The 27,782-nt window shown below is 35.4% G+C and overlaps 1 protein-coding gene across 2 annotated transcripts in view; it reads left to right on the forward strand.

The window, feature by feature from the left end:
* The window catches only part of LOC123876101 (head-specific guanylate cyclase), a 140,346-nt gene that overhangs the window by 86,992 nt on the left and 25,572 nt on the right, over positions 1 to 27,782 (forward strand). For both annotated transcript variants that reach the window (XR_006798260.1, XM_045922235.1), the window contains exons 8-9: positions 1,985 to 2,163; positions 24,987 to 25,166. Coding sequence is in view for 1 of the 2 variants with exons in the window: in XM_045922235.1 (XP_045778191.1) it covers positions 1,985 to 2,163; positions 24,987 to 25,166 (359 nt within the window). In the remaining variant the exon portion in view is untranslated. The remainder of the gene's footprint in view (positions 1 to 1,984; positions 2,164 to 24,986; positions 25,167 to 27,782) is intronic.

The following is a 27,782-nucleotide window of genomic DNA, read 5'->3' on the forward strand; positions in this document are numbered from 1 at the left end:
GATTTGGCTCGCTCTTTCACTTTGCTATCGATTTTCTTTTAATAAATAGACCGTTTGGCGGTTTTCCTTTCAATGTAACTGTATCCAAAACTACATCCAAAGATATAAAGGTTAAGTATATAATATTTTTTTCTCGTCAGGCTTTACACAAATTTGCCAATGTCAAGTTTGTAATTATTTACAAGTTAGGGAAACTATAGTTTCCCTAACTTGTGTGCCGGCACTCGCCGACACACGCGCGGCGCCCCTTTAGAGCGCTTCCCAGTCAGTTCCACCGCCAAAAAACGCCAGTAAAACACAAAAACCGGCCACTTTTAACAAAAAACACTCCGAAAAGGCACAGCCTGCGCGCCAGCAGCGGCCAACACGGACGAAGTCCATATAAAGGTTATGTATGTACCTACGCAAATGCCAGGGATGTATATATAAGATCCGAGACAGTTCTCTCGATATAAACATTCTGTGTTCCCACCCAAGTTTAAATTGAGTAGATATTTTATTCGTTAAAAATATTTCAACAATACCTACTTTTCCGAGTGATGCTACTAGAACATTGGATCTATTATCATACCATTTACCTTCAGCTGAGAACTACAATCAAGCGTAAGCCCAATATCAAAGGAAGGTAAACTTGCGTACCACGAACAGAAATCGCTTAAATTTATCTTGATAAATGATCACAGAAATACCTAACGAAGGTAATTTTGTTGAATGATGCCACGCTTAGTCTCATTCAGAGACCGTCTGTAAATCATCTGGCGTTGAAATATTTTATCACCGCATGGATAAATCGACAGAAGTGCGATTTGAAATATAGAGGAAATTGCCGTGCGCGTTATAGACCAAACCAAAAAATAAGGAACATCGTTTTTTTAAATGTTTTAAATGTGCTTTAGCAGGCGAGCCATTTTTATTCATTTACTATAAACACGCACTTGACCATATTCACATCTGACGGAAAGTGATGATATTGGCTAAAATGGGACGCATTTACCTCGAAGATGCCTATTCACACTTCATGTTAAATGATTACCGCCATCCATGAACATATGCGGAGTAATACCAGAGGAACTGCCAATGCGTTTCCGGCATTTCAAAATAAAGTAGTTATACGATCGACGAAATAAGATCTTGCGGTTATGTACTACGGACGCTAGAAATGCTTATCTTAGGTTTCGTATATTGAAGAGAATGGTTTCCCGGCGATCTACTTAATACACGCAATTTCTACGCACAATGAAACAAATGTTTTTCCCTTCGGAAAATAGTCCTTTTTGTTATCTAATTCTATTCTCCTATGAAATGGCGTATGAACAACGATATTTTTTATGCCGGAAATGAAAAAAGTTTTAGAATCAGTCAGTCAGTCAGCTTTTCCTTTTATATATTTAGATAATAAAATATAATAGGAGAAACTAACTGTTTTATACAACATTTAAAGCTACGCGCGTTGTATTATTATAGCATAACACATAATTTTATGTGTTACAGTTTAAACTGCTGGTTCTGTTGGTCCCTCAAAAGGAAAAACGGAACCTTTATAAAATCACTTTGTTGTCTGTCTGAGGAAAAGCGGAACCCTTATAAAATCATTTTGTTGTCTGTCTGTCTGTTTATCTGTTTGTCTGTCCGTCCGTCCGTCGTGTCTGTCAAGAAAACCTATAGAGTACTTCCCGTTGACCTAGAATCATGAAATTTGACAGGTAGGTAGGGCTTATAGCACAAGTAAAGGACTAAATCCGAAACCCGAGAATTTGTGGTTACATCACAGCAAAAAAATTAAAATGTGCTTCAATTTTCAAAGTAAGATAATTATACCAAGTGGGGTATCATAGTAAATTCTAAAACAGATCTTTTTTTTTGATTTATCGTGCGAAATATCGGAAAAATACCCGAGTACGGAACACTCAGTGCGTGATTCTGACTCGCACTTGGCCGGTTTGTTTCATGGTCGTCTGACCTCTAAACAAGGTTATATTTTCAGGTGGTGGTTTCATGCGACTGTTTGGTACATATCTCTCATCGCACGGGTCATCTCTCGGTACATACTTCAGGCTGCTCAGGCCTAGAGGGGTCTCGCTAGACTTTCGTGAGATATTGAAGAGATTGAACACACCTTTCATGTTCTGTCTCAAGATACCTGGCTCCACTTCATTGGCTGAGGTAAGTAAAAAATTGCTTTAGTCATTAATGTCATCAACTGATAGACCTCCATAGACCTGTAGAGCCTCGATAGCTCAACGGTTGAGGAGCGGACTAACTTCCGAAAGGTCGGTGGTTCAAACCCCGCCCGTTGCACTATTGTCGTACCCCTCCTGGCACAAGCTTTACGCTTAATTGGAGGGGAAAGGGGAGTATTAGTCATGATTATTAGCATGGCTAATATTCTTTTTAAGAAAAAAAAAACAAAAAATATACTTCCATTTGCCACGATCTTGAGTTGCCTGAATAAAAAAAATAACTTTGGGGTAAGAAGAGATAAATTTTATCTGGCTCGAAAACATATATGACAAAAACATTTTGACTGAAATTAGTTATAACAACAAAACATTACTGTGCACGTGTTTACCGAACTAGTAAAAACTATGTCTCGGAAAACAGGGCTTCGAGCTCGGTGAATAAAAAACAAAGTAAAAAAACATGTGCGTCTAAGTTTATGTTACGTGTGTATGTGTGTGTGTTGTTACCCTAGAATACCCAAAAATCTTTCAATAACCGAGTAAGTTTGTTTCAGAACTTCAGGGAAGTTATTTTTTAATAAACATGAATTTAATTTTTTGAACAGTATTTTGACTATTTACTTTATTGTGACAAGTTAGCCCTAGACTGCAATTTCACGCGGTGGTAAGTGATGATGTCGTTTAAAGCGGACTAGGGTTAGCTGAGAAGGGAATTATAGCAAGATTTCAAACGGGATTTTTATAAAAATCTAAGTCCACACGGACCAAGTCGCGGACATCATCTAGTACAAATATATTTGAATATTATTTAGAATATGTTAATATAATAAGAAAAGCCGCCAAGGAAAATTCGTATTAGCATTTCACGCTGGCGAAATTGTGGGACCGAAAGTAATATAGGGTCCCGGGTGAGCAATCATAATAGATCAGACCTCAAAAAACCCAAATGAGAGCTTTTAATCGTTTTAAAAAACCGAATTGAATTTTTTATTGATAGAGTTGCGGTACGTATTACTCACTATACCTAATTTTTTTCTATTTTATGTGTGTTTGAGAAGTATACTATTAATGCATAACTGTGAATTAGCTAATGTCCAATGAAAAGACTTTTCATCAAAAAAAAAAGATTCCGACGAATTGAGAACTTCCTCCTTTTATGGAAGTCGGTTAAAAAATGTAGGTTGGTAACCAATGTACCTATTATGGTTGTGGCCCACTTACGAGTCTGTATTCTAATAAGTTACAGGGTTGTTCATTATTTTTAATAAACGTTTTTTCCAACTTATTTTAATCGATGATTTTGTACTAGTTAGTATATGACTCTTTTGAAAGGGTTAGGTAGCCAAACTAGAATTTACATAATATGAGGTACCTTTTCATCAACAGCTATGACAAGTACTCGTAGGTAAGTTATGCTAAAAACAGGTTGGCAATGTAAGTAAGTACGACACTTTCAATGAAAAACAAGTTTGTCAATATATTTCGATTCAAACTTTATGTCGGCTGAAAAGTGAAACGCGAGAATCCTTTTGTACCGATTACCTATCTCACACTTAAATGAAAACATGGCCCGTTTCATTCAATTATTATTAAAATCAACAGCTGATAGTGAACCAAAACCATTATTCGACTGAAAATCAGCATTTCAAAATACATTATTCGACATACAAAAACAGATTTACATTTACATTTATCGTATAAATTATTTTGCATCGAATCTTTTTAATTTTGATAATAATATTACTATCGTTCATTCAATGAGAGAAATTAGTAATTATTGTTATCATTTGAGGTGAATAAAATAATTTATGATGTTTGAACCAGTCAGTGTTAATGAATATTCGGTTTGCGTTATAAACGTATTATTACTTGGTGGTAGTGTACCTACTAATGTAAATTAGTGCGGTTCCAATGGGATGGGCGTTAACTCTAACGAAGCTGAGGCCAACCCGAGATTCACGGCATTTAATGGCACGTACTCAAATTCGATTAACAAAATATGAGAGAATAAATTAATTATTAACGTATATTACGCCTTTTTTAGGGTTCCGTACCTCAAAAGGAAAAACGGAACTCTCATGGGATCACTTTGTTGTCTGTCTGTCTGTCAAGAAACCTATAGGGTACTTCCCGTTGTCCTAGAATCATGAAATTGGGCAGGTAGGTAGATCTTATAGCACAAGTACAGGAAATCTGAAAACCGCGAATTTGTGGTTAGGTCATTTAAAAAAAAATTTAACATTCTAAACCAGATTTTTATTTATTTTTATGTATAATAGTTTTTGATTTATCGTGCAAAAAATACCCGATTATGGAACCCTCAGTGCGCGAGTCTGACTCGCTCTTGGCCAGTTTTTTGGTATTTCGGTCAAGTAGGTACATTTAGAATTTTCGATATTTTACCGTCCGTTATATTCGGCGTATGTAGCACATAAAATGTGAGTGATCACATGAGCGACCACCTTTATAATGTAGCGCAGCATAAATGTGAGAACATACAAGTTTCTTTAAAGTAAAATATTGTGAGAATAATAAAAATAGCTTTTGACACTCTTTTGCCTTCCGTAAGTATTAAATTAATTTAAGTTCAAGTTAAAGATTAAAAGGCTATTTGAATTTTTTTATCATTTTTCTTCAAATTAGCGTTATCCCAGTGTGGTCCACTTTTCTACAATTTCTCGCTCATTTTGCTCACTTTTTTACTATGCCCGCTTCCAGTATGAAACTGTCTAGCAATTTCTACTAGGTACTGCTCTGTTGGAAATGGCCGGTGTATGCGGACAATAAAAAGGCGATTACCGTTTTGTTTTTTAGTATATAATGAAGCAATTTTCGAGCAAGTGGAGGAAAAGTAGGTACTTTATTCCCAAGAGTTACAGATTACGCCATATTTGTTTGCTTTATTATACTGTTTACGACCAAATTAGGCCCGCTTAGTTATTTTAATGGCGCTATTGCGTGATTTCTAATTTCTGCTGCTAATGTTATAAATAATAATCCTGTGGGATAAACGGAACCGTTTTAGTTTAATGCTACAATTTCTTGCAACAATAAATAACTAATTTTCTATTTTAAGCAATATATTTTTCTATATACATGTGAATATACCTAATTATATTTTCCTACGTTATCTGGCGTTAACTGATTCCAACAAGTGTAAATTAAAATTTATAACATCCCCTACAAGTGAAGGTTACAGTAACTAGAAAAGAGCTGATAACTTTCAAACGGCTGAACCGATTTTCTTAATTATAGCTAAGAAACACTCTCGATTAAGCCACCTTTCAAACAAAACTAAATTAAAATCGGTTCATTAGTTTAGGAGCTACGATGCCACAGACACATACGCAGATACACGGATCAAACTTATAACACCCCTCTTTTTGGGTCGGGGGTTAAAAATGACTACACATCACTATGTTACTTATGAAATATAAACAAAACCTCAGGTCCTGCAAAAGATTTTTGGACATAAGTAGTGAATATAAATGTTTAAATCTTCAAAATAAGGCATAAGTATATTTGAACAATGTTCAGCACCGGGCCCAAGCAATTTGGTTCCATGCAAGAAACCAAGTTCATCTCCTTTAGAGATTTTATTGTTCTTTTAAACGAGGAATATTTTTCCGTTTTAAACGATTAAACTTTGTTGCAGTTCTGTAACTCTTATAAAACTTGGCACATATTTAGTTTCCAATAGGTACTTTTGTCGACGACGCCGACTGACCCATTTGTTCCTCGGAAGTTGTACCGAACTTGGCTCGTTTTATTCATATTTTTATATATATTCTTTCTGGATTATTATATTTTGCATTCACACTATCATAATATTATATAACACTGAAACAGGTCTTTTATTTCAAATCCTCCTTAAGTAATTAATATCACAGTTTTATCGCAAAACTGTGCTAGCTAATATTATTAGTCATAGATATAGTTCGTACAAGTGTAAACAAGTGAAGGTTACAGTAACTAGAAAAGAGCTGATATAACTTTCAAACGGCTGAACCGATTTTCTTGGATTATAGCTAAGAACACTCTCGATCAAGCCACCTTTCAAACAAAAGAAACTAAATTAAAATTGGTTCATTAGTTTAGGAGCTACGATGCCACAGACCGATGCACAGATACACACGTCAAACTTATAACACCCCTCTTTTTGGGTCGGGGGTTAGTAAAATGATGTTTCACGCGCCATTTTAACTCTGTCATCTACTTACAATTTAATTTACTATATGGTTACTTACTAATTAATCGAAAAGCTCTCCACCACCACAATGTAAGCCCGACTACTTAGTTTCGAACTCATCCGGGGTCCATTCTTCATACCTTTTCACCTGTTTCTTTTTTCGATTTACGAAACATAGGTAGGTACGTTAGTCAAAATCACAGCATTCCTATTTTACATCAGCCCATGTAATGAAAAATTTCGCAGAGCAGAAATGTTATTAAGAAATTCTCCCCGGTGAAAATGTAAGGCCAAAAGTAATAATGCCTTCCTGCGAAGCAATCATAATGGTTCACGCCCCAAAATCCCATTAAACGAGGTCTCTAACCTTTAAATGAATTGAGATTAACCGATATTATTCCCATAGCCGCAAAGACAGCCCTAAAATTTTCCATAGAACGAATGAATTGTTACATTTGAATGTAAAATGATTAAAATCTGGAACCATTCACAAAATCAAATTTTCTATTCAAATAGAAATAGGGTTTAATGATACAAAGACTATTCTATTGTATAAAACACAATGCTAGTTAAATTCCTGAAAATCCCTTAATTTCCTTAAAAAAAGAAAAGTGCTGACTCACTGACAGGCCCATTAAACGCCCAGCCCAAACCCTTGTACCTACCTAGAAAGCTGAAATTTGGCACAGAGGTCCCCTTCATGATATCGATAGGGAATAAACTGAATGTTATGTATGTTAAGAGGATCGTCTAGTTGTAAATTTTCGTATCTACAAAAAGCAATACTTACCTAACGTTTTTCTCCCCGTAAATCGTGTCCAATTTTCATAATTTTTAGAAATCCGACGCCAAACCCAAATCGTTGGACCTAAAAAGCTAAAATTTTGCACAGAGATTATATATATAATTAATCAAGAAGGCTGTATTTTTTTTAATTCCCACGAAATCTATACTAATAAATAAAATTGGAGTGTCTGTCTGTAATTTCGAAATAACTACCTCATATTAAGCTCATAGGGTTATTTGAACGATACCTTAACTGAATCACACGTTTTTAAAATTTTTGTCTGTCTGTCTGCCTGTCTGTCTGTCTGTCTGTCTGTCTGTCTGTCTGTCTGTCTGTCTGTCTGTCTGTCTGTTTGAAAAGGCTAATCTTTGGAACGGCTGAACCGATTTTGACGGGATTTTCACAGACAAGTAGAGGATTGACCAGGGTGTAACATAGGCTACTTTTTTAACCGACTTTCAAAAAGGGAGTTGTGTTTTTCGGTGTACCTATGTACACCGAAATCTCTGAGATTTCTGAACCGATTTGCGTAATTTTTTTTTTAATCGATAGAGGAACTTTGCGACATTGTTTCATAAAAAATTTGAATTCCAACTCCTCAACCCTGATGCTGCAGGGGATCTGACCAATCCACGCGGGCGAAGCTGCGGGCATCAGCTAGTGAGGAATAAAGAGGCTTCATATTTTCGCTGAGTGTAGCCGTCAGCGGTCGCTAGTATAAGTAATAATATTAAGAATAATAATTATCTGTATATATTATATAAATGCAAGTTAATGACGAACAGCGCCATCTTGATGTGATTTAATAAAATAATTAGGTATTTGGTCGGGAATACAGATAACAAAGTGATCCTATAAGGGTTCTTTTTTCCATTTAAGGGTTCCGCCCTTAAAATATTAATGAAACAGTTTCAACGAGTTTACAGAAAGCACTTTGAAATTAAAACGCTATTATACAACAAAGGACAAAACAAACAGCAAAAATATTAAAGCCTGTTTCACACGTAGGTATGCATGCTAAATAAATTAGTAGCCATTCTGTCCGTAAATAGAATGATGATAAAGCGAGTGGCACACGTAACGTAATATTTGGGAAACATTGTCGAGTGTATCACAAAGGGCCGCTCTGAATAACGGCGTTTCGAAGCCTACTCAGACCACAAAGGAGGTCCTCAAGTGCGCCTCTGGGAGGTCCCACACTTGGGACAATAGACGGACAAAATAAGATCTCCTTTGAAAACGTTTGCAGGTGTCTGTAAATATTTTGTTTCAATTACTTCAACGAATATTGGGGTTTGGCTATTTCAGTTGTATTCAGGCCCATATGCTGGGAATGGATTCCGAGTACCTCTGAGTCGTAGGATTCAAGTGAATAAGCAACTGTACTTGGTTTAGTGGCGATAGTATTTTCCACTGAAAATAATTAGGTACATTTTAGAAGTAAATTATGCATATGCAAAACCATTTACGACGAAATGACGATCCTGTCGGTTAAAATTTTAGTTAAATAAACTGGTGTGCAGTAAAATTACGGCACCATAGCTCTTTTAAAATATGGCTAGCAAACTTTGACGACGTTATTATTAAACAAGTGTAAATTAAAAATTTATAACACCCCGACAAGTGAAAGTTACTAACTAGAAAAGAGCTGATAACTTTCAAACGGCTGAACCGATTTTCTTGGATTATATCTAAGAACACTCTCGATCAAGCTACCATTCAGACAAATAAAAATTAAATTAAAATCGGTTCATTAGTTTAAGAGCTACGATGCCACAGACGGATACACAGATACATAGATACACACGTCAAACTTATAACACCCCTCTTTTTGGGTCGGGGGTTAAAAAACCGGTCAAGTGCAAGTTGGACGAAGGGTTCCGTGTCACCGCACAAGAAATAACATTGTTTTTTGTGCGTAAACAACAAAACGGTTTTCGGATTTTCCTCTATTGCTATCTTTTATGATTCTTGGTCAATGGGAAGTACCCTATAGGTCTTGACAGACTCGAAAGACATGACGTCGAAAATGATGATGATGTCATAAATTATAATAACCAAAGCAAGCAATTTATTTCTTCGTTCCGTTATAACCTACAACAACACTGCCTATAGATGACGTACGGAATGGATATGTCACCGTGAAATTGTAAATACCGTTAGATTATAATCTAATAGAATCAATCTCGTGAGATTGTAAACTGTCGAAACATTGTGAACCTCTCTATTGTGAGATCTGATTAAATGTACGTCGCAGCGAAACTTTAGTGACTAGTGAAACACCTGATAATATTAAGATAATGTTACCCAATAGAACCTAAGTGCACATGGGTATTTATGTTCAAACCTAACCAAACCTCGATAGCTCAACGGTTGAGAAGCGGACTGAATTCCGAAAGGTCGGCGGTTCAAACCCCACCCGTTGCACTATTGTCGTACCCACTCCTGACACAAGCTTTACGCTTAATTGGGGGGAAAGGGGAGTAAAGAAACTATAAAAAACTTTCGACAGTTTACAATCCTACGAGATTGATTCTGTTAGATTGTAATCTAACGGTATTTACAATTTCACGGTAAAAGATATACACAATTGGAGATTCCGATATTATCAGAGAAAATACAATAAACCGAAATGTGTGATCGGATTGAGCTCGTTACCGGGGATTTGGGGGAGGACAAACAGGACAAGCGGGTCCCGCTGTTTGTTGGACCTTTAACTGTGTTTGCCATGATCGGGCTACGGAACAAGGGATATTGGGAAAATATTTATTTCAGGAACTATTTGTTTCCAAATAATAATGAACTAGCCGATGCCCGCAACTTCACCCGCGTGGTATTAGGTTTTCGAAATCCCGTGGGAACTCTTTGATTTTCCGGGATAAAGAGTAGCCTATGTGCTAATCCACTATATTATCTATCTCCATTGCAAACTTCAGCCAAATCCGTCCAGTAGTTTTTGCGTGAAGGAGCAACAAATAAACATACACACACACACACACATACACACAAACTTTCGCCTTTATAATATTATAGTGTGTTAGTGTGATTATCATACCTTTATACCTTTTATTTAAACAGCGAGAAAATATTAGGTCCTTACATATTATTATGAAACTGGCGTTTTGTCGTACTGGCCATAATATGTACCACTTTGTCAAATATCTCCTCTTTGGTTATGAATTCCGATTTCAAATTTATACAGCTATTTACTCATACTTTTGTGTTTTGAAAACCTTAATTCATTTGTTTTTTCCTCTTTTGGTTTTTTCTTTGCGTCACTCAGTTTACAAAATGGAAAACTCGAAATATCGCGTTATTAACGAGTAGGAGTTTCATCATGGCACCAGTGCTGCATAAACTGCTCGAAGGATTACTGATATGTGGTCGACATCCAATTAACTCGCAAGAAATGTTTTTTTTACTCAACGTTTCTAATACGAACCGCTAAGATGTGGAGTAAGGCGTCCGTGTTTCTTGTCTCATTTAACTTAAATATCTTTAAAGCAAGAGTTTATAGGCATCTTCTAGGAAGATCATCATTGCTTCTTTAAGTATTCTTCTTCTTTCAAGACTCTAGGTCAACGGGAACCGTATAGGTTTTCTTGACAGACAAGGCAGACGAACAGACGGACAGACAGACAGACAGATAACAAAGTGATCCTATAAGGGTTCCCTTTTTCCTTTTGAGGTACGGAACCCTAAAAAAGATTTTTCCAAATTGAACTAACCGGAATTTGACCCTAGTCAACCTAAGGTATAAGATGTTTTCCCACGACCGACCCCAGTCAAAATATCATTAAAACATAATATCACAAAGACCAAACTTGGGTCAGTTTTCAAGGGTAGTTTACAGCATAGACCTATGATTTTTCGCTTCGCTCAAAGACTGACAAAGCGAGGGAGCGAGAGTAGTTAGATAAGACCCACTGCCGCGAGCGAAAGCGAGATAGCGAAACAAGATGCCGATAAGTCATTATTTACGTGAGTGTCGGTCCTTATGAGTTCGGCCTGTTCCAAGTCGAGGTGATTTTTTGCATTTACTAAATAATTTTACGATTAAAACGTAAAATCTATGTTCTGCCACCATGGTGTCTTGTTCAGTGAGCGAATGTGACGTTACAAGACGTTATAATCCGCGTAAATACACGTTTCACAGGTAATTACTGATTATTTATACTTATTGTTTATAATCATTATTTCATCATTTGTTGTTTGAAAATAAGGCAAAATAGCTATTGGAAGCTTAGATAATAGGTTTCCCTTAAGACTTATCATCAAATTACATTGCTAAATGAAGAATTTTTGGATATTTTGTGTAAAATTTAAAAACGTTTGTTTACGATAGGGATTGACAAAGTAATGACGTCACAAGTATCGATAGTCGATAATCGTGTCTACCGGTAGGTTTGATGTGATAGGTTTCATGTGATGTATGTAAAATACAATATAAAACACTACTTTCCAATAAAAGAAAAGAACGAAATAAATATTTATACTAATTTTTATTTTATTTAGCGTGACTTAGATTTCATATACAGGGTTAAGGGTAACCCCGTACATTACTTACTGTATTTAAGTGCTTATCGGGGAGGTCATTAGCTATGAATTGAGCGCCATATATACTATTTATTTTTATTAACTTGTCACTTAGACATTATATCACAGTGTTATTGTAATTAATCAAATTAAATTTACTTGCACCCTTTAAAAAAATAAAGGCGTGAAGAGGTAATAAAAACACAAACACACAGAAACATCCATACTTACGCATTTATATTCTTGACAACGTTATATACCTATACATATAGATTTATCAATCGTTTATTTCGTAGTAGCTGCACCAAGTCATTTCATTAATAAATAATAATCTGTTACCTAGCTTTAGCTTTGTTACTATTTGTGTATTTGAAATGTATTTGACTTTTTTAAAATTATAAGATGCTTTTTACTTCACTTCGTTAAACTAACTCATTAGTGTCCTATGATTTCGCCAGTAAGACTATCGATAATACAAATGCTAAAGTCAGGACAACTCTATTTCACGCACACATTTACGTTTCATTTTTTGTAACACCGGTAATCTGTCATTGTTGATCTAGTACATACTAAATTTATGGTTTACAGTAATTATTCTGTCAACGCACCATCAATTACCACAGAATAGGCCCCTCGGGTGTTTTTGCTTAGATTAGTATGCGGAACGTGTTTTAAGAAGGTTTCTAAAGTTTGGAATCTACGAAACTAAGCTTTTATTTGGTAATTTAATTATTTACAGAGAAAATCTAGATTAACTAATAAGATTTTAAAAAATACGCAAATCGGTTCAGAAATCGGGTAGGTATATAGGTAGGTTGTTTTTACGTGAAAAAGTTATAAACATACATACATACACACAAACTTTCGCCTTTATAAAATTATTGTGATAGTATAGATGTGTTAGACGGCGAATTCAACAACGAATACCTTTAGTACGAACACAGCTCCACGTGTTTGTATTTAACAGGGCTCTCTCCGTCACTTACTCCATACAATCGTAGGCCCAATTTCATTTGAATATTAAGCAACCAAAGTCCATGAAATTTTGCAGATATATTCTAGAAACTAATATCTGTGCCTGTGGTGTTTTAGATTTCTCTAAAAATATGTAGTTTCAAAATTACAGGAGCTCAAACATTTGTATGTGAATTTTTAAGACTGCGTAACTTTGAAACCGAATATTTTAACGGATATCTGAAAAACCACAGCCATAGATATTAGTTTCTAGAATATGTCTGCAAAATTTTATGGACTGTGATTGCTTAATATTCAAATGAAATTGGAACTACGATTGTATGGAGTAAGTGACGGAGAGAGCCCTGTGAATGCATAAGACTAGCTGTGTCTACTTATCATTCTGCCAGGGGATGTTGTATCACCTTCCCGACCGGCTTGCTAAGTATTACGTATTCTAAGCGAGTGCCAACTCCCAGCCAGCCTGGCGTCTGAGACTGACATTCACTTTGAAACTATCACACATGAACTTGGCGATTCGGCTGATTCAATTACTTAACGGCGCGGGCGGTCTCTCCGTCACTCGCTCTATACAAACATTGTTTGGTTCTCATTTAAGTACATTTTTTTTAAGAATATTAGCCATGCTAATCATGACTAATACTCCCCTTTCCCCTTCAATTACGCCTGGCATGGCACCGCAGATTTTTCGAAATGAAAATCTCAGCGTTCGGTTGGTCGTTTCAGTACGATGCCGTGTAGAAACCAAAGGAGTATGGGTTTAAACAAAACAAAAAACGACTTTAAATATTTTCATATGAAATCACGTTGGTTCACTCCATTACAGTGTGATTAAAGGACAAACCAACAAATTAATATACTTTAGCATGTATAAAATGTGGGTAGTGATTCATATTACTTACCAAAAAGAGTGGTGTTATAAGTTTGACGTGTGTATCTGTGTATCTGTCTGTGGCATCGTAGCTCCTAAACTAATGAACCGATTTTAATTTAGTTTTCTTTATTTGAAAGGTGGCTTGATCGAGAGTGTTCTTAGCTGTAATCCAAGAAAATTGGTTCAGCCGTTTGAAAGTTATCACTGTTCTTTCCTAGTTATTGTAACCTTTACTTGTCGGGGGTGTTATAAATTTTTAATTTACACTTGTTCTATTTTAGTTAGTCGCACAAAATGATATCTTCGCTATCACAATGAACTTAGAATCGTGAACGTCTTAAACACGCGCGAACTTGAGAACTCCTCGCTGATTTATTGTTAGATATCTGTGAAGTGCTTCGTGTAGATTAGTTGGTCACGCTACCTGACTATTTTCACCCTATTACTTCGTTTCTTCAACTTCTTCCGTGTCAGTAAAATTTAATGTAGTTAACTTATAGTAAAATAGTTAAATGCGCGAAGTGAAGTGAAGAAAAAGTACTTGTTTCAGGATTTTTGGAAATGCACCTCCCTGACCAATTAAAAAAAATCCATTCAAATACAGTCAAAGTTGCAAAATTGGCGCAATTACCACCTAGGTATACCTACTGTTAATTGTTAGTTGTCGCATGAAACATATTTTAAATAAAAGTCCAACAGCTCAAATCCAAACAAAAACTCCGCAAAAGAAAAGTTAGTAAATTTACCTTTTTTGAAAAAAAAAACGGCCGCTAAGTTTTTTGCTGGTCATTGATACTTTATTTTCTGTTGGAAGGGTATACCGAACCAGTGAGAAATTCACTTGACGATTAAAAGAACCTAAGAGGGTCGTCTAGTTGTAAATTTTTGCAATTTTTCTTCATAATTCGCCTACATTTTATTCTTGAAATATTGTTTCGGGTGATAACGGTTTTACCCCCAAAGGTCCTCTTAAACCCTCTTAATGACAATTTTATTCGAAGAAAAAACTTTTGTATTTTTGGTTCATAGAATTTCACCCACCATAGCCAAAAATATGTACCTTTAGCAAATTTTAATAGCAATGTGGTTACCGCATTCGAAATTCTGATTTGACATAAATGTCCGAAACGTTCGTTGGATACGTGTCGGTGAGAATTCGTATTGCATAGTGTGAATTGTGAATGAATAGTGGTCAGAGAGTGGTCTGCATAACAGAGCTAAAGGCCATAGATTTGAAGGCATAAATTCATTGATAGTCTGTTCGATACTCCAAATTTAGAAACGCCTCTTAATTAAGAAAAGTTGATTCGTAGCGTGCTCCACAAAACGTAGTTTGGCTCTCATTTGAATATTTACCAATTAAACAAAAAAAAAAAAGTCAATGAAACTTTGTAAGTAAAGTATGTCTTTTAAATTAATCAAATCAAATAATCATTTATCCAGTCAAATCAAATAAAATCATTTATTTAATCAAGTCAAATCAAATAAAATCATTTATTTGGTGATTTTAGGTTAGTATATAAATTAGTTGCTAAGCACAATTAGCCACGATCTGCCATACCATGGTGTGCAAATTAAAATGATATTATCTTATTACATAAAAAAAAAATTAATAGGAATCCATAACAGTACTGCAATACAAGGTCTAAAGGATTTCATTATTTTAATCATTTTTATAAACAAGTGTAAGTTAAAAATTTATGACACCCCCAACAAGTGAAGGTTACAGTAACTAGAAAGGAGCTAATAACTTTCAAACGGCTGAACCGAATTTCTTGAATTATAGCTAAGAACACTATCGATCAAGCCACCTTTCAAACAAAAAAAAACTAAATTAAAATCGGTTCATTAGTTTAAGAGCTACGATGCCACAGACAGATTTACACAGATACACACGTCAAACTTATAACACCCCTCTTTTTGGGTCGGGGGTTAAAAAGAATAGAAAAAAAGGCTTGTCTTATGACTCTTAATTAAATTTAGACTCGCTACAGGAATCTATTTTAATACACTACCTACTTTTTATGTCAGGGAAAAATAGGTTTCTCGCGGGAATTTTAAAACTAAAAACTTTCGCTTTGCTTAGATTTATAACGAGACAGATTTATATTAGAGATGTTTTACCTTTAACTCTACGAAATCTGAGCTAAATCAATACCCTGTATAGATCTTCATTTTTAACCTAAGTCCATGCGAACCAAGTCGCTGGCAAAAGCTAGTATTTACAATGTTAGGCGACATATCCATAGAGATAATCCATAATGTCCACTGAGGAATATTCATAATGTGTACCAACCCAACGTCTTAGCCTATATTTGCTCTGGCGAAGGGACAAGATGATCCCACTGTTTGTTATGCCATTTACGCAGAGAGATTCCTGTTGTGAGCGCGTGATATGTTAAAACGTTCCCACTTTGATATGCAACGACCTTTATATAGTACAGAACCTTCTAGCGACCCGCTCCGGCTTCGTACGAGCAGCTTATTACAATTTTCATAGGGATCTCTAATTTTTTTAAAAATAAAATGTAGCCTATCTTTCAGGACTAACGTAGCTTTCTGTTGGTGAAAGAATTTTCAAAATCGGTTTTGTAGTTCCAGAAATTACTTCCTACAAACAAACTTTTTAACCCCCGACCCAAAAAGAGGGGTGTTATAAGTTTGACGTGTGTATCTGTGTATCTCTCTGTGGCATCGTAGCTCCTAAACTAATGAACCGATTTTAATTTAGTTTTTTTGTTTGAAAGGTGGCTTGATCGACAGTGTTCTTAGCTATAATCCAAGAAAATCGGTTCAACCGTTTGAAAGTTATCAGCTCTTTTCTAGTTTTCGTATAGGTTTTTGTGTCGGGGGTTTTTTAAATTTTAAGTTATTGCTAACAACATGACGTCCAGTAATCACTGACCTCTCTTAATACACGTTGGACTTGCGATTGCCGACATGTTTTTGAAGCAACTTGATTTTCGTCATTCGTTAGTTTGTGCGTTATGTGATGAGACCTCAAAATTGTGTTAAAACGAAGATCACTTAGTAAACAAGTAAGTACACATAGTATCAATTTTAATTCTCGGTACGCTCGAACGTTTCGAATCGGCACAAAAAATGTATCTACATCATTGCTTCACAATCAGAAAGTCAAAAGTACCCAATTTCAATAAATGACTTTGACTTTGATTTCAGTATCAGTGTGATGGTCGTTGTCCTGCACCAGTGTCAGACTAATTTCGACAGTTTCATAGAACACGATTTGTGTTTGAAAATATCTCTTCTATAGAAACTAATTTAGTTTAAAAGGGCTCTCTCCGTCACTCGCTTCATACAATCGTAGTTCCAATTTCATTTGAATATTAAGCAACCAAAGTCCATGAAATTTTGTAGACATATTTTAAAAACTAATATGTATGTCTGTGGTTTTCCAGATTTCTTGTTAAAATATTCGGTTTCAAAGTTACGCGGTCTTAAAAAAATTTAAAACTACATATTTTTAGTAAAATCTAAGACACCACAGACACAAATATTAGTTTCTAGAATATGTCTGCAAAATTTCATGGACTTTGGTTGCTTAGTATTTAAATGAAATCGGATATACGATTGTATGAAACGACTGACGGAGAGAGCCCTGTTAATGACCTATATATACAAAATCTCAAACTACCATATGTTGATAGGAAGGTATAATGTCAATAATCCGTTTAATTTCTAAAAAGATATCACAAACTTCTGACACGAGAGGCAGCTAACTTACCTCACTGCAAAAATAGATCAGAATGTAGAGACTTTGTCAGGCAGTTTATCTACAAGGTGATCTTCTCTAGTATTTATGGAGCAGCCAACCAATTATGATCCTTATGCCATAGTGATAAAGTAAGTTTTACCTGAACGACTCACTATCTCAATTAATTTTTCACACTGAGTACCTTTAGGTATCGCTTTTTGCATCGCCTAGCAGCGGCGATACGCTTCTAATAAATAACCTAGCTTTAAAGCTTGAAACACACAAGATGAGGCAGCAAACGTATGGCAGGATGTTATACTGAACGCGTGAGTACGCGTATGATTTGTATTACAAGTGTATGAAATATACTTTTTTTTTTAATAAAAATAGCGAGCTACCAAGCAAGTGGGTCACTTGATGTTAAGTGATTACCATCGCTCATGAACATTGGCAGCACCGGAGGAATAGCCAATGCGTTGCCGGCCTTTCGGGAATTTGTTGATTCGCCCCTTGAATGACCCCATGTTGTAATCTAGTGGAATCACCGTCGAAGGGAGTGAATTCCGCAGTTTGTAAAAAAGGACCCAATATCACCCAGTGAAGCAGCAATGTAAAGCCAACCAACCTCGGTGGCTATCATTCAGTGTTAGACACTGAGGCTGAGATCTATAGACCGCACTTTGACTTTGCTCAGACTTAAGACACTGTTAAAACGAGATAGCGCTATACCGCTGGCATAAATCTGTCTCGTTTTAACTGAAACTTAAGTCTAAGCAAAGTCAAAGTGCGCTCTATAGATTTCAACCTGAGTTAGCGAATCACCTAGCAGATCAGAGACAACTCAGAGATTATAAATTTCTAAATTACCCCTGCCGGAATTCAAACCCGGGACCTCCAATTTATAAAATCGTAGCGCTTAACCCTGCAGCAGGGAGTTTGCCCACATAACTAATTAGTATGCATTCATCTTAATTACTTGTCTAAATGAAAAATGTTTTTGAAAATAAAATGTCTGGTAAAGTTTTAAATCCTGTGTAAAATGTTGACTTTATGTAAATAGAGGTCCGTTCTTTGTTAAAAATTAAAATGTGTAATAGCGGGAAATCTCATGTTGAATTCGCTTAGAGAAATTTAATATTCAGTTTAAGAAAATTGGACACAGGAAATTTGGTTTTATTAAATGCCTTTTGAAAATGAAACAAGTAGGTATAATAAAAATTAATAATATGACTGCCCTGCCAAAAAACTAATTTTTATTCACATTTGAAAATGGCACCAAACGGCCGGCCGACATATTCATTTTTTTTCAAAAAATTATAGCTAGTGTAATTTGGAATGATATAAGGGTTAAAACGATACCCTATTCTAACATCTAAATCTGTTGAGGCATTTAGAAGTTATAGTGAAATAAAGAAACTTGCATACTCCATATATGTGAGTTTCTGATACAGTAGGTACATTTCTTTCTGTGACGGGCTATGAAAAGATGACAGTTCAAACTGTAAATGGAAATCAATCTAAAATTCTAATTAAAAGGCTTTTCAGGCATCAAGCACTTTTGAATAGACACAAATCAGTCTCAAATCACGTAGTAATCGCGGTTGGTTAACCACACACGTCCATCGCTAAACGGGTTAATTCAGCAAGCGCATATAATTTCTAATCTATTCGATTGTCTCTGTAACATTGAGAACTATTCGTGTTCTAAATTTTTTTTTATTTATTTATTTATTTCACTTTAGATACACGCATTTCATGGAGTCCTGGCCCCTAAACTAGGACAGCCCGTATTATAGGGGCCAGTGCCTTCCCATACAATGTTTATAATTAATTGAATTAAATCTAATTCTAAGTTAAAAATACAAATATAAATTGTTATGTAAAGGTTGATGTGGGTCTCTGTGTGTGTGTATATGTGTGGGTGTGTGTGTGTATGTGTGTGCGGATATGTCTATGTTTTGATCAGATTATATTTTGCGCAATGTATGTATTTAGTTGTTTTTCTGTTTCCTCGTAATTATATTTAGTTAGGTAGTTATTAAATGGAGATTTATGTAATCAGCATTAATCAACTCTTGCTGCATTGATCGCACATTACTTGTCTATACCGGACGTGCGTAGTTTATTGTTTCACAGTTTCGCCTCTTATTGCACCAATCTAATTAGTATATTTATTAAATTGCGATATTATTAACCCCCGACTCAAAAAGAGGGTCGTTATAAGTTTGACGTGTGTATCTGTCTGTGGCATCGTAGCTCCTAAACTAATGAACCGATTTTAATTAAGTTATTTTTGTTTGAAAGGTGGCTTGATAGAGAGTATTCTTAGCTATAATCCGAGAAAATCGGTTCAGCCGTTTGAAAGTTATCAGCTCTTTTTTACTTACTGTAATCTTCACTTGTCATAAGGTTGGTTGGTTTAAGGTGAGGTTAATTTTACGGGTATTACAGAAACCGAATATCTTACTAATTAATGAGGTAGGTAGCATTATTTGGTTACACTTTGAAATTACATCAATACGAGTAGGTACTACGTAAACAACTCCTTCCGTCTTTCCTCCTAATTAGCATCCACCAAAAGATATTCATCATCATCAACATAATCATCTATACTAATAAATAAAATTGGAGTGTCTGTCTGTAATTTCGGAATAACTACCACATATTGAGCTCATATTATGGTTATTTAAACGATACCATAACTGAAGCACATGTTTTTAAAATTTTTGTCTGTCTGTCTGTCCGTCTGTCTGTTTTAACGGGCTAATCCTAAATATATTAATTTGTATTTACTATTAATATTCGGTCGGGTTCGAAACTATATTTAACAGTATTTAATACGTAATTTGGCTCTCATTTGAATATTTACCAACTAATCTCAATGAAATTTTGTAGACACGTTCGAGAAAGTCTGTGGTTTTTCCGGATTTTCCAGAAAAATGTGTAAGTATTTTTGAAGTTAAACTGCCTCAAAGATTACATACAAAACTGAGTCTGTACCTATCAAGTTTTACCTGTCTACCAAATATTGAGTTTGATTAGTCAGTATTCAAATGAGACACAAACTACGTTTGTATGGAGAGTGCTAGGTAGTACTAGACTTCTCTTAATCTGCCTATTTGTATGGAGATATCAAATCACGGCAGATTATTCTAACCCTGGGGTCTAACAGTGAAGGTACAGGTACGCAATTTCGTTGAACCCATATCGGAAACGATATCGACTAGGCAGGCGCATTATATCGTACATATGACCGTACTTCCGTAGCATACGATCGGTTTCCAATATTCCAATTCCAATTATGTGTAAGTGAATATTGTCTATCTAACCCTTAGTTTAGTCTAGAATCTTAGTCTACAATGTATCTACAAAATTACATCTAAGTACCTATTTTGGTTGCTTAATATTCAAATGAGAATGAAACTAAAGTGTGGAGCTAGTGACGGTAATACCACCGAGAGCCCTGACACACTAGGATATCATGGTGACGCGACTGGCTACGTAGCCATGGCTATACCTACCGTAGCCAAATGAGGTTGCCAAATAAGTAGTACAACAACACAATAGTAGTAACACAAACACGCGGGCATCAAACGTCCGACGTGGCGATCAGTTGGCCACTAAAGTGATGGAGGCCTAACTTAGCACCATGTATTGAAAACACTGGCGACTTGGCTACGTATTGCCAGGTCGCCAGAGAAGTCAGACATCTAGAATCCTGTCGGTCGTGGCTACGCTTCCATATTGGAGACGTCGCTAGACCGTAGCCTAGTGAATTAACTGTCATACATGTCAATACGAATTATCTGGAAACGTAGCTGCGAAGTCGCCATGGAGTCTTAGTTTGTTAGCACACTTAAGCACAATAATGACCGATGGTTAACCCAATTGATAGCAATACGGCATATTCTATCTCCAATCGAATAATTCCAGAATGATCTCAGTACCTATGTTTAGTATAAGATTTTACATCTCACCAACGTTGATCGTATTCGAGAGACGAAACAGTTTAGCGGTAAAGTAAAATGGTCCTTAACTGCCTTGTTTTAATGATAAAGTTCCTCCATCCACATTTACAGCCAGCGCTCTAAGCGAAAATTAAAATCAATAAACATTTGAGTATTGTGGAACTGAATTTTTGGTTTTAAATCAATAAATAATTTTTAAGTTCATTTTACACTAACATTATTGTGTTTTGAAGCTCAAACTCTATTAACGTTGTTTTTTTAAATTTATTTATTAATGCACAAACACGAATTATTTATAATTTACATCTCACGAAACTGCACAGCGGTTTGTTGGCATGAAGGATTACAATGTGCCCTTAACATACTTATGAGTAATACTTACTCTAATATATTATAATACTTTACAAATATAAACTACCTACATTAACCTACTTTCCTTATCCAATACTAAGTATATTATTTACAAATTAAATTCACTGTAGTCATCGGCGAAGGAGTCCATAATACAAGTGTAAATTAAAAATTTATAACACCCCCGACAAGTGAAGGTTACAGTAACTAGAAAAGAGATGATAACTTTCAAACGGATGAACCGATTTTCTTGGATTATAGCTATAAGAACACTCTCGATCAAGCCACCTTTCAAACAAAAAAAACTAAATTAAAATCGGTGCATTAGTTAAGGAGCTACGATTCCACAGACAAATACACAGATACACACGTCAAACTTATAACACCCCTCTTTTTAGGTCGGGGGTTAAAAAACTTTTTTTAGTTTCGTCTTAAGGTGAGATGTAAAACCTCATAATAAGCACACAGTTCATAGATTATTATTATTCACGACTCACACATCGAACTGAGATCACGAGAGATTATTTCAGCTTAATCCTGACGTTGAAATACAATATCATTAATATTCAGTGTAATCAGGAACGCTTCAGTCTTCAACATAATTAGCAAACCGCGTAAATTCGTAATTAATTAACGTTCCGGTTTAAGAGGGCTCTCTCCGTCACTCGTTTCCACTCGTTTCATACAATCGTAGTTCCAATTTCATTTGAATATTAAGCAACCTAAGTCCATGAAATTTTGCCACAGACAGATACACAGATACACACGACAAACTTATAACGACCCTCTTTTTGAGTCGGGGGCTAATAATATCGCAATTTAACAAATACTATGTAATTAGATTGGTGCAGGAAGAGGCGAAACTGTGAAATAATAAACTACGTACGTCCGGTATAGACAAGTAATGTGCGATCAATGCAGCAAGAGTTGATTAAGAGGGCTCTCTCCGTCACTCGTTTCATACAATCGTAGTTCCAATTTCATTTGAATATTAAGCAACAGAAGTCCATGAAATTTTGTAGACATATTCTAGAAACTAATATCTATGTCTGTGGTTTTCCAGATTTCTGTTAAAATATTCGGTTTCAAAGTTACGCGGTCTTAAAATTTTCATACAAATCTTGGAGCCCCTGTAATTTTAAAACTACATATTTTTAGAAAAATCTAAAACACCACAGACACAGATATTAGTTTTTAGAATATGTCTGCAAAATTTCATGGACTTTGCTTGCTTAATATTCAAATGAAATTGGAACTACGATTGTATGAAACGAGTGGAAACGAGTGACGGAGAGAGCCCTGTTAATTCTGCAACGCTCTTACTAACTGATATCAAGCTTCAAAATTTCATAAAACAGGCCAAGTACGAGTCAGACTCGCGCACCGAGGGTTCCGTACTAGAGTCATGTTTTTACGTCATTTTGCACGATAAACCAAAAACTATTGTCTTACTTTGAATTTTAAACATTTTAATTTTTAATGTTTCACGGTTTTTGGATTTTTTTCTTTACTTGTGCTATACGACCTACCTACTTTTCAAGATTTTAGGTCAAAGGGAAGCACCCTATAGGTTTTCTTGACAGACACGACAGACGGACAGATAGACAGACAGACAGCAAAGTGATCCTATAAGGGTTCCGTTCTTCCTTTTGAGGTACGAAACCCTAAAAATCTAAGAGTTCCCGCAGCAATTTTAAAATCCTAAATCCACACAGACGAAGTAAGTATAGTTGCCTTGCAACCATTAAAATCCTGCAGGATATTATCGACCCATGTGTTAAATCTTTTTAACATTTTCAAAAGTTATCATTGAAAAACCATAAGGTAATTGTCTACTGCAGTAATAATAATAATTGTACCTATAATAAGCACGTTAACCTAACTACAAGTAGATTTTTTTTTTTTCTCATTTAGAGAGCTGGGTCACTAGTATGACCATGTGGCTCTGGTAGGTCCCTATTATCCTATTCTAACACTAACTAACATTATTCTAATTAATATTAGTCTAACACTTAAAACTATATCTACATACTATTATCTATTAACTCTAAGTCTTAAATTTTTACGGACCATCCTGTACAAATCTTTTGCTGCATCGGACGTTGGGTTTGTCAACTACAAGTTGAATGTGTAACTACAGCATAATTATGCCGATATGGGACAGAAATGTTGTCCTAATGGTTTAATGGTTTAGCAATAATCGTTATCGCAAGTGAAATGTTTTCATAACTGGACAATGATTTTATTATTATAGTTCTGGTAACTTTGTTAGTTCTTGTTGGTTGTCCAAATATACATTATTATTTTGATTTTAGGATTTGTGGCCATTATTATGACAGATGGGCCATTCGGATGGGGCCATTATTGTCGGTCGGAGTAAAGTGGTCATTTGGTAGCGAACGTGTAATTAATACAATTTACCGTTGTGCGATTGATTTTGCACAACTGTCTTTTATTAACCCCTGACCCAAAAAGAGGGGTGTTATAAGTTTGACGTGTGTATCTGTGTATGTGTCTGAGGCATCGTAGCTCCTAAACCTAATGAACCGATTTTAATTTAATTTTTTTTTGAAAGGTGGCTTGATTGAGAGTGTTCTTAGCTATAATCCAAGAAAATAGGTTCAGCCGTTTGAAAGTTATCAGCTGTTATCAGCTGTTTTCTAGTTACTGTAACCTTCACTTGTCGGGGGTGTTATAAATTTTTAATTTACACTTGTTAATTACATAATATAGGTAATATTTTTTATTGTTTCTTCTAAAATTCTAACCTACCTATTCTAACCTTCTGCTAAAATCCAATGATTAGATTAGGAGTAAAAGATGTAAAATACTATAAAAATGTTTGATTCTCCATGATATTAAAATGGTATGAAATTCATGAAATAAACTGCACCAGGGAGATCAAACAATAAGCGTTAGGCTTCATTCGCACGAGAGCTTTTTTAACGTCCGTTAAAAAAGCGTTCAAATAGAACAAATGCATTCCCAAGTACGCGTATCTGTTCACACGTCAACGCTTTTTTAACGCGCACTTTGTATTTTCAGCGCAACGCCGGGTTTTAACGCAATGCCTTTTTAACGCTCGTGCGAATTACGGCTAAAAGGCTCCTAGCCTACTACTGGTTGTATTCTCCCACTCTATTCATACAAAAAGTTTCAACCCTTAAATAAATTATGTGTAACAAATTTTTCCCCCTCACATGGTCTCGAGATAAAAGGGCAGATAGTTTTCTGTTAGAAGTCCGATTCCTTAGACCCTTAGTGTATAAGAAAGGATTTTGAAAAACTCTACGGGACTTATAATAATAAAAGACTAGCTCTTAGCCTATAACTAACTGAATCCGTCCACTATTCATACAAATCGTTTCGACCCATCAATCCAATTTTGTAACAAACATTTTTTTCCCACAGGGGCTCGAGATAAAAGGGCAGATGGTTTTCTGTTCGGAGTCCGATTCCCTACTTTTTGTGGGGTCGCCTTTTCTCGACGGTCTCGAGGGTCTAACTGGCAGAGGGCTGTTTATTTCCGACATTCCATTACATGATGCGACAAGAGATGTCATCTTAGTCAGCGAACAGACGAGAGCTCAGGTTTGTATATTTCGTCGACGTCATTTTTAACCCTCAATCCAAATAGAAGGGTGTTATAAGTTTGATGTGGGTATCTGTGTGTTTGTCTATGGCATCGTAGCTCCTAAACGAATTAACTGATTTTAATTTAGTTTTTTTATTTGAAAAGTGGCTTGATCGAGAGAATTCCTAGCTTATAATCCAAGAAAATCAGTTCAGCCGTTTGAAAGTTATCGGCTCTTTTCTAGTTACTGTAACCTTCACTTGTCGGGGGTGTTATAAATTTTTAATTTACACATGTGTTGATTCTCTTTGGTGCCGTCTTACGTAGGCGATTCAAAGCGAACGCGATTGCGAACTTCAATAGGTACCTATACAGTTTGTTATTTGGGTCGCTTTACGTTCGCTTCAAGATCGCTACCTAGGACGCCGCGTTATAGCCAAATTAATTAGTTAATCTATCCTTAATCTGTAGATAGCGACGTTGTTAAATTGTCAAAAAATACCATGCAATTTGTGACAAATAACAATATTGCTAAGTAACTAATCGTCCGATTAAAGATAGGATTGATATTAGTTATGGACGTTAATGGATGGAGCCAGTTGCACATCAGGAGTTTAAAGTAAGGCCACTGTTATCGTTAAAGTTTGGTTAAGTATTGTACTAAGGTCAGGAGTAGGTAAAAATTAATGGGCAACCTATTTGGCTTTTTTTGGTGGGCTAACTTTGACAGTAGGTAACTTTACTATAACTTTGCTATAATCACAGAATACTTAATAGGTGCAGAAGGCATAACTACTTTTGTTACGATCCAATAAAGTGGAACTGCACGTTGTTATGCGAAAGGATTCAACCCATCCAGAGTTTGCTTTTAATATTCAACATTAAAGTCTGGAATTTAATTAGAATGTCTAATAGTTTGGTTGTTTTTGTGTAACAAATAACGTCCAATTTAAATCCTTTTAATAAATGCCTCTCTTTCTATTGCGTAACCTCTTATCTTTTTCTCTCTTATGAGATAACACTCACGTGGGAGCTGTCAAAGGGGCGCGTTTTTTGAACTGTAAACGTAATTTAACTTTAACCTGCTGCTATGCAATTGGTCCTGACCATGATAAAAGGTGTAATGTTTAACAGTTGTTATTTGAGTTTTTAATTAAAATAATATTTAAATACGTGAGGTGAAATGAAATGCTTTTAAATTAAAGCGGTAACACAATAATATTGTTATTTTAACATTTCATCTCAGTATTTCTATTTTAAGTAAGGTTTCAATAATGCACGAAAATCGGTGTAATAATAACACCGCAAACATAAAGCAAAATGGTAATTAAATAAAATATCTCTCCCAATGAAAATTTAAATGATGAAACACCCAAAGCTTCGTGTAAGCGGGACAATTGGCTTGTTAACTCCAATCTTAATTTAAATATAATTCTATCTTGTTCAGAATTTTTTTAAAGGTAGGAATACATTTTGATTTAAATAAAAATTATAATTAGTTACTTAATTTATTTTAAGAGGAAAAGTGTATTTTTCTTTCTAGGTCACTCAATGATATTATTACCTATATGTAAGAATTCGGTCAACTACGAGTCGAACTCGCACGCGAAGGGTTCCGTGCCATGGTACAAGAAATAACATTTTACGGTAAAAATCTCGAGCAGTTTGTGCAAGGATTCAAAATTCAAATCAATTACATTCAAATTGGGTATACTGTACACTTTTTGATTTTCAATTATAGTATATGTAACATAATGATGTAATGGTGATATTAATGACGTAAACTTAAGAGGGCTTTCTACGTCACTCGTTTCATACAATCGTAGTTCCAATTTCATTTGAATATTAAGCAACCAAAGTCCATGAAATTTTGCAGACATATTCTAAAAACTAATATCTATGTCTGTGGTTTTCCAGATTTCTGTTAAAATATTCGGTTTCAAAGTTACGCGGTCTTAAAAATTTTCATACAAATCTTTGAGCCCCTGTAATTTCAAAACTACATATTTTTAGAAAAATCTAAAGCACCACAGACACAGATATTGGTTTCTAGAATATGTCTGCAAAATTTCATGGACTTTGGTTGCTTAATATTAAAATGAAATTGGAACTACGATTGTATGAAACGAGTGGAAACGAGTGACGGAGAGAGCCCTGTAAAAACTAGACCCGTCGCACTCGTACATTTAGTCATAACCCGGCGACAAAACTATTCCATACTACAAAACTACTCAAGCTCAACTTTCGCTAATAGGCAGCGGTCGTACAGCTGCCTAAAGATCTATTATTAAATAAAATCTTTTCAAAAGAAGGATTAATCGTGAGCATTAATCTATTACTACAATACCTGTAATGGGTATAATATTATGAAAGACGGACCTCGAGAGAGGCTGTCGAATTTCAGTGAATCCATAAATCTTGTGATTCAATATTTCGCGTTAATGAGAATTTGCCGACGTGATCCGCCTTCAATAATTGCTTAGCGATTAAGGAGCTGTTAAAAAAATCGGTCAAGTGAGAGTCAGTCTCCCACACGAAGGGTTCCGTGCCATCGCGTACAAGAAATAACACTTTTTTTGTGATGCAACCACTAGGTTTAAGACAAGGCGATATTATGTGCTATAAGACATTGC

This window comes from Maniola jurtina, chromosome 21, assembly GCF_905333055.1.
Source record: "Maniola jurtina chromosome 21, ilManJurt1.1, whole genome shotgun sequence".
NCBI lineage: Eukaryota > Metazoa > Arthropoda > Insecta > Lepidoptera > Nymphalidae > Maniola > Maniola jurtina.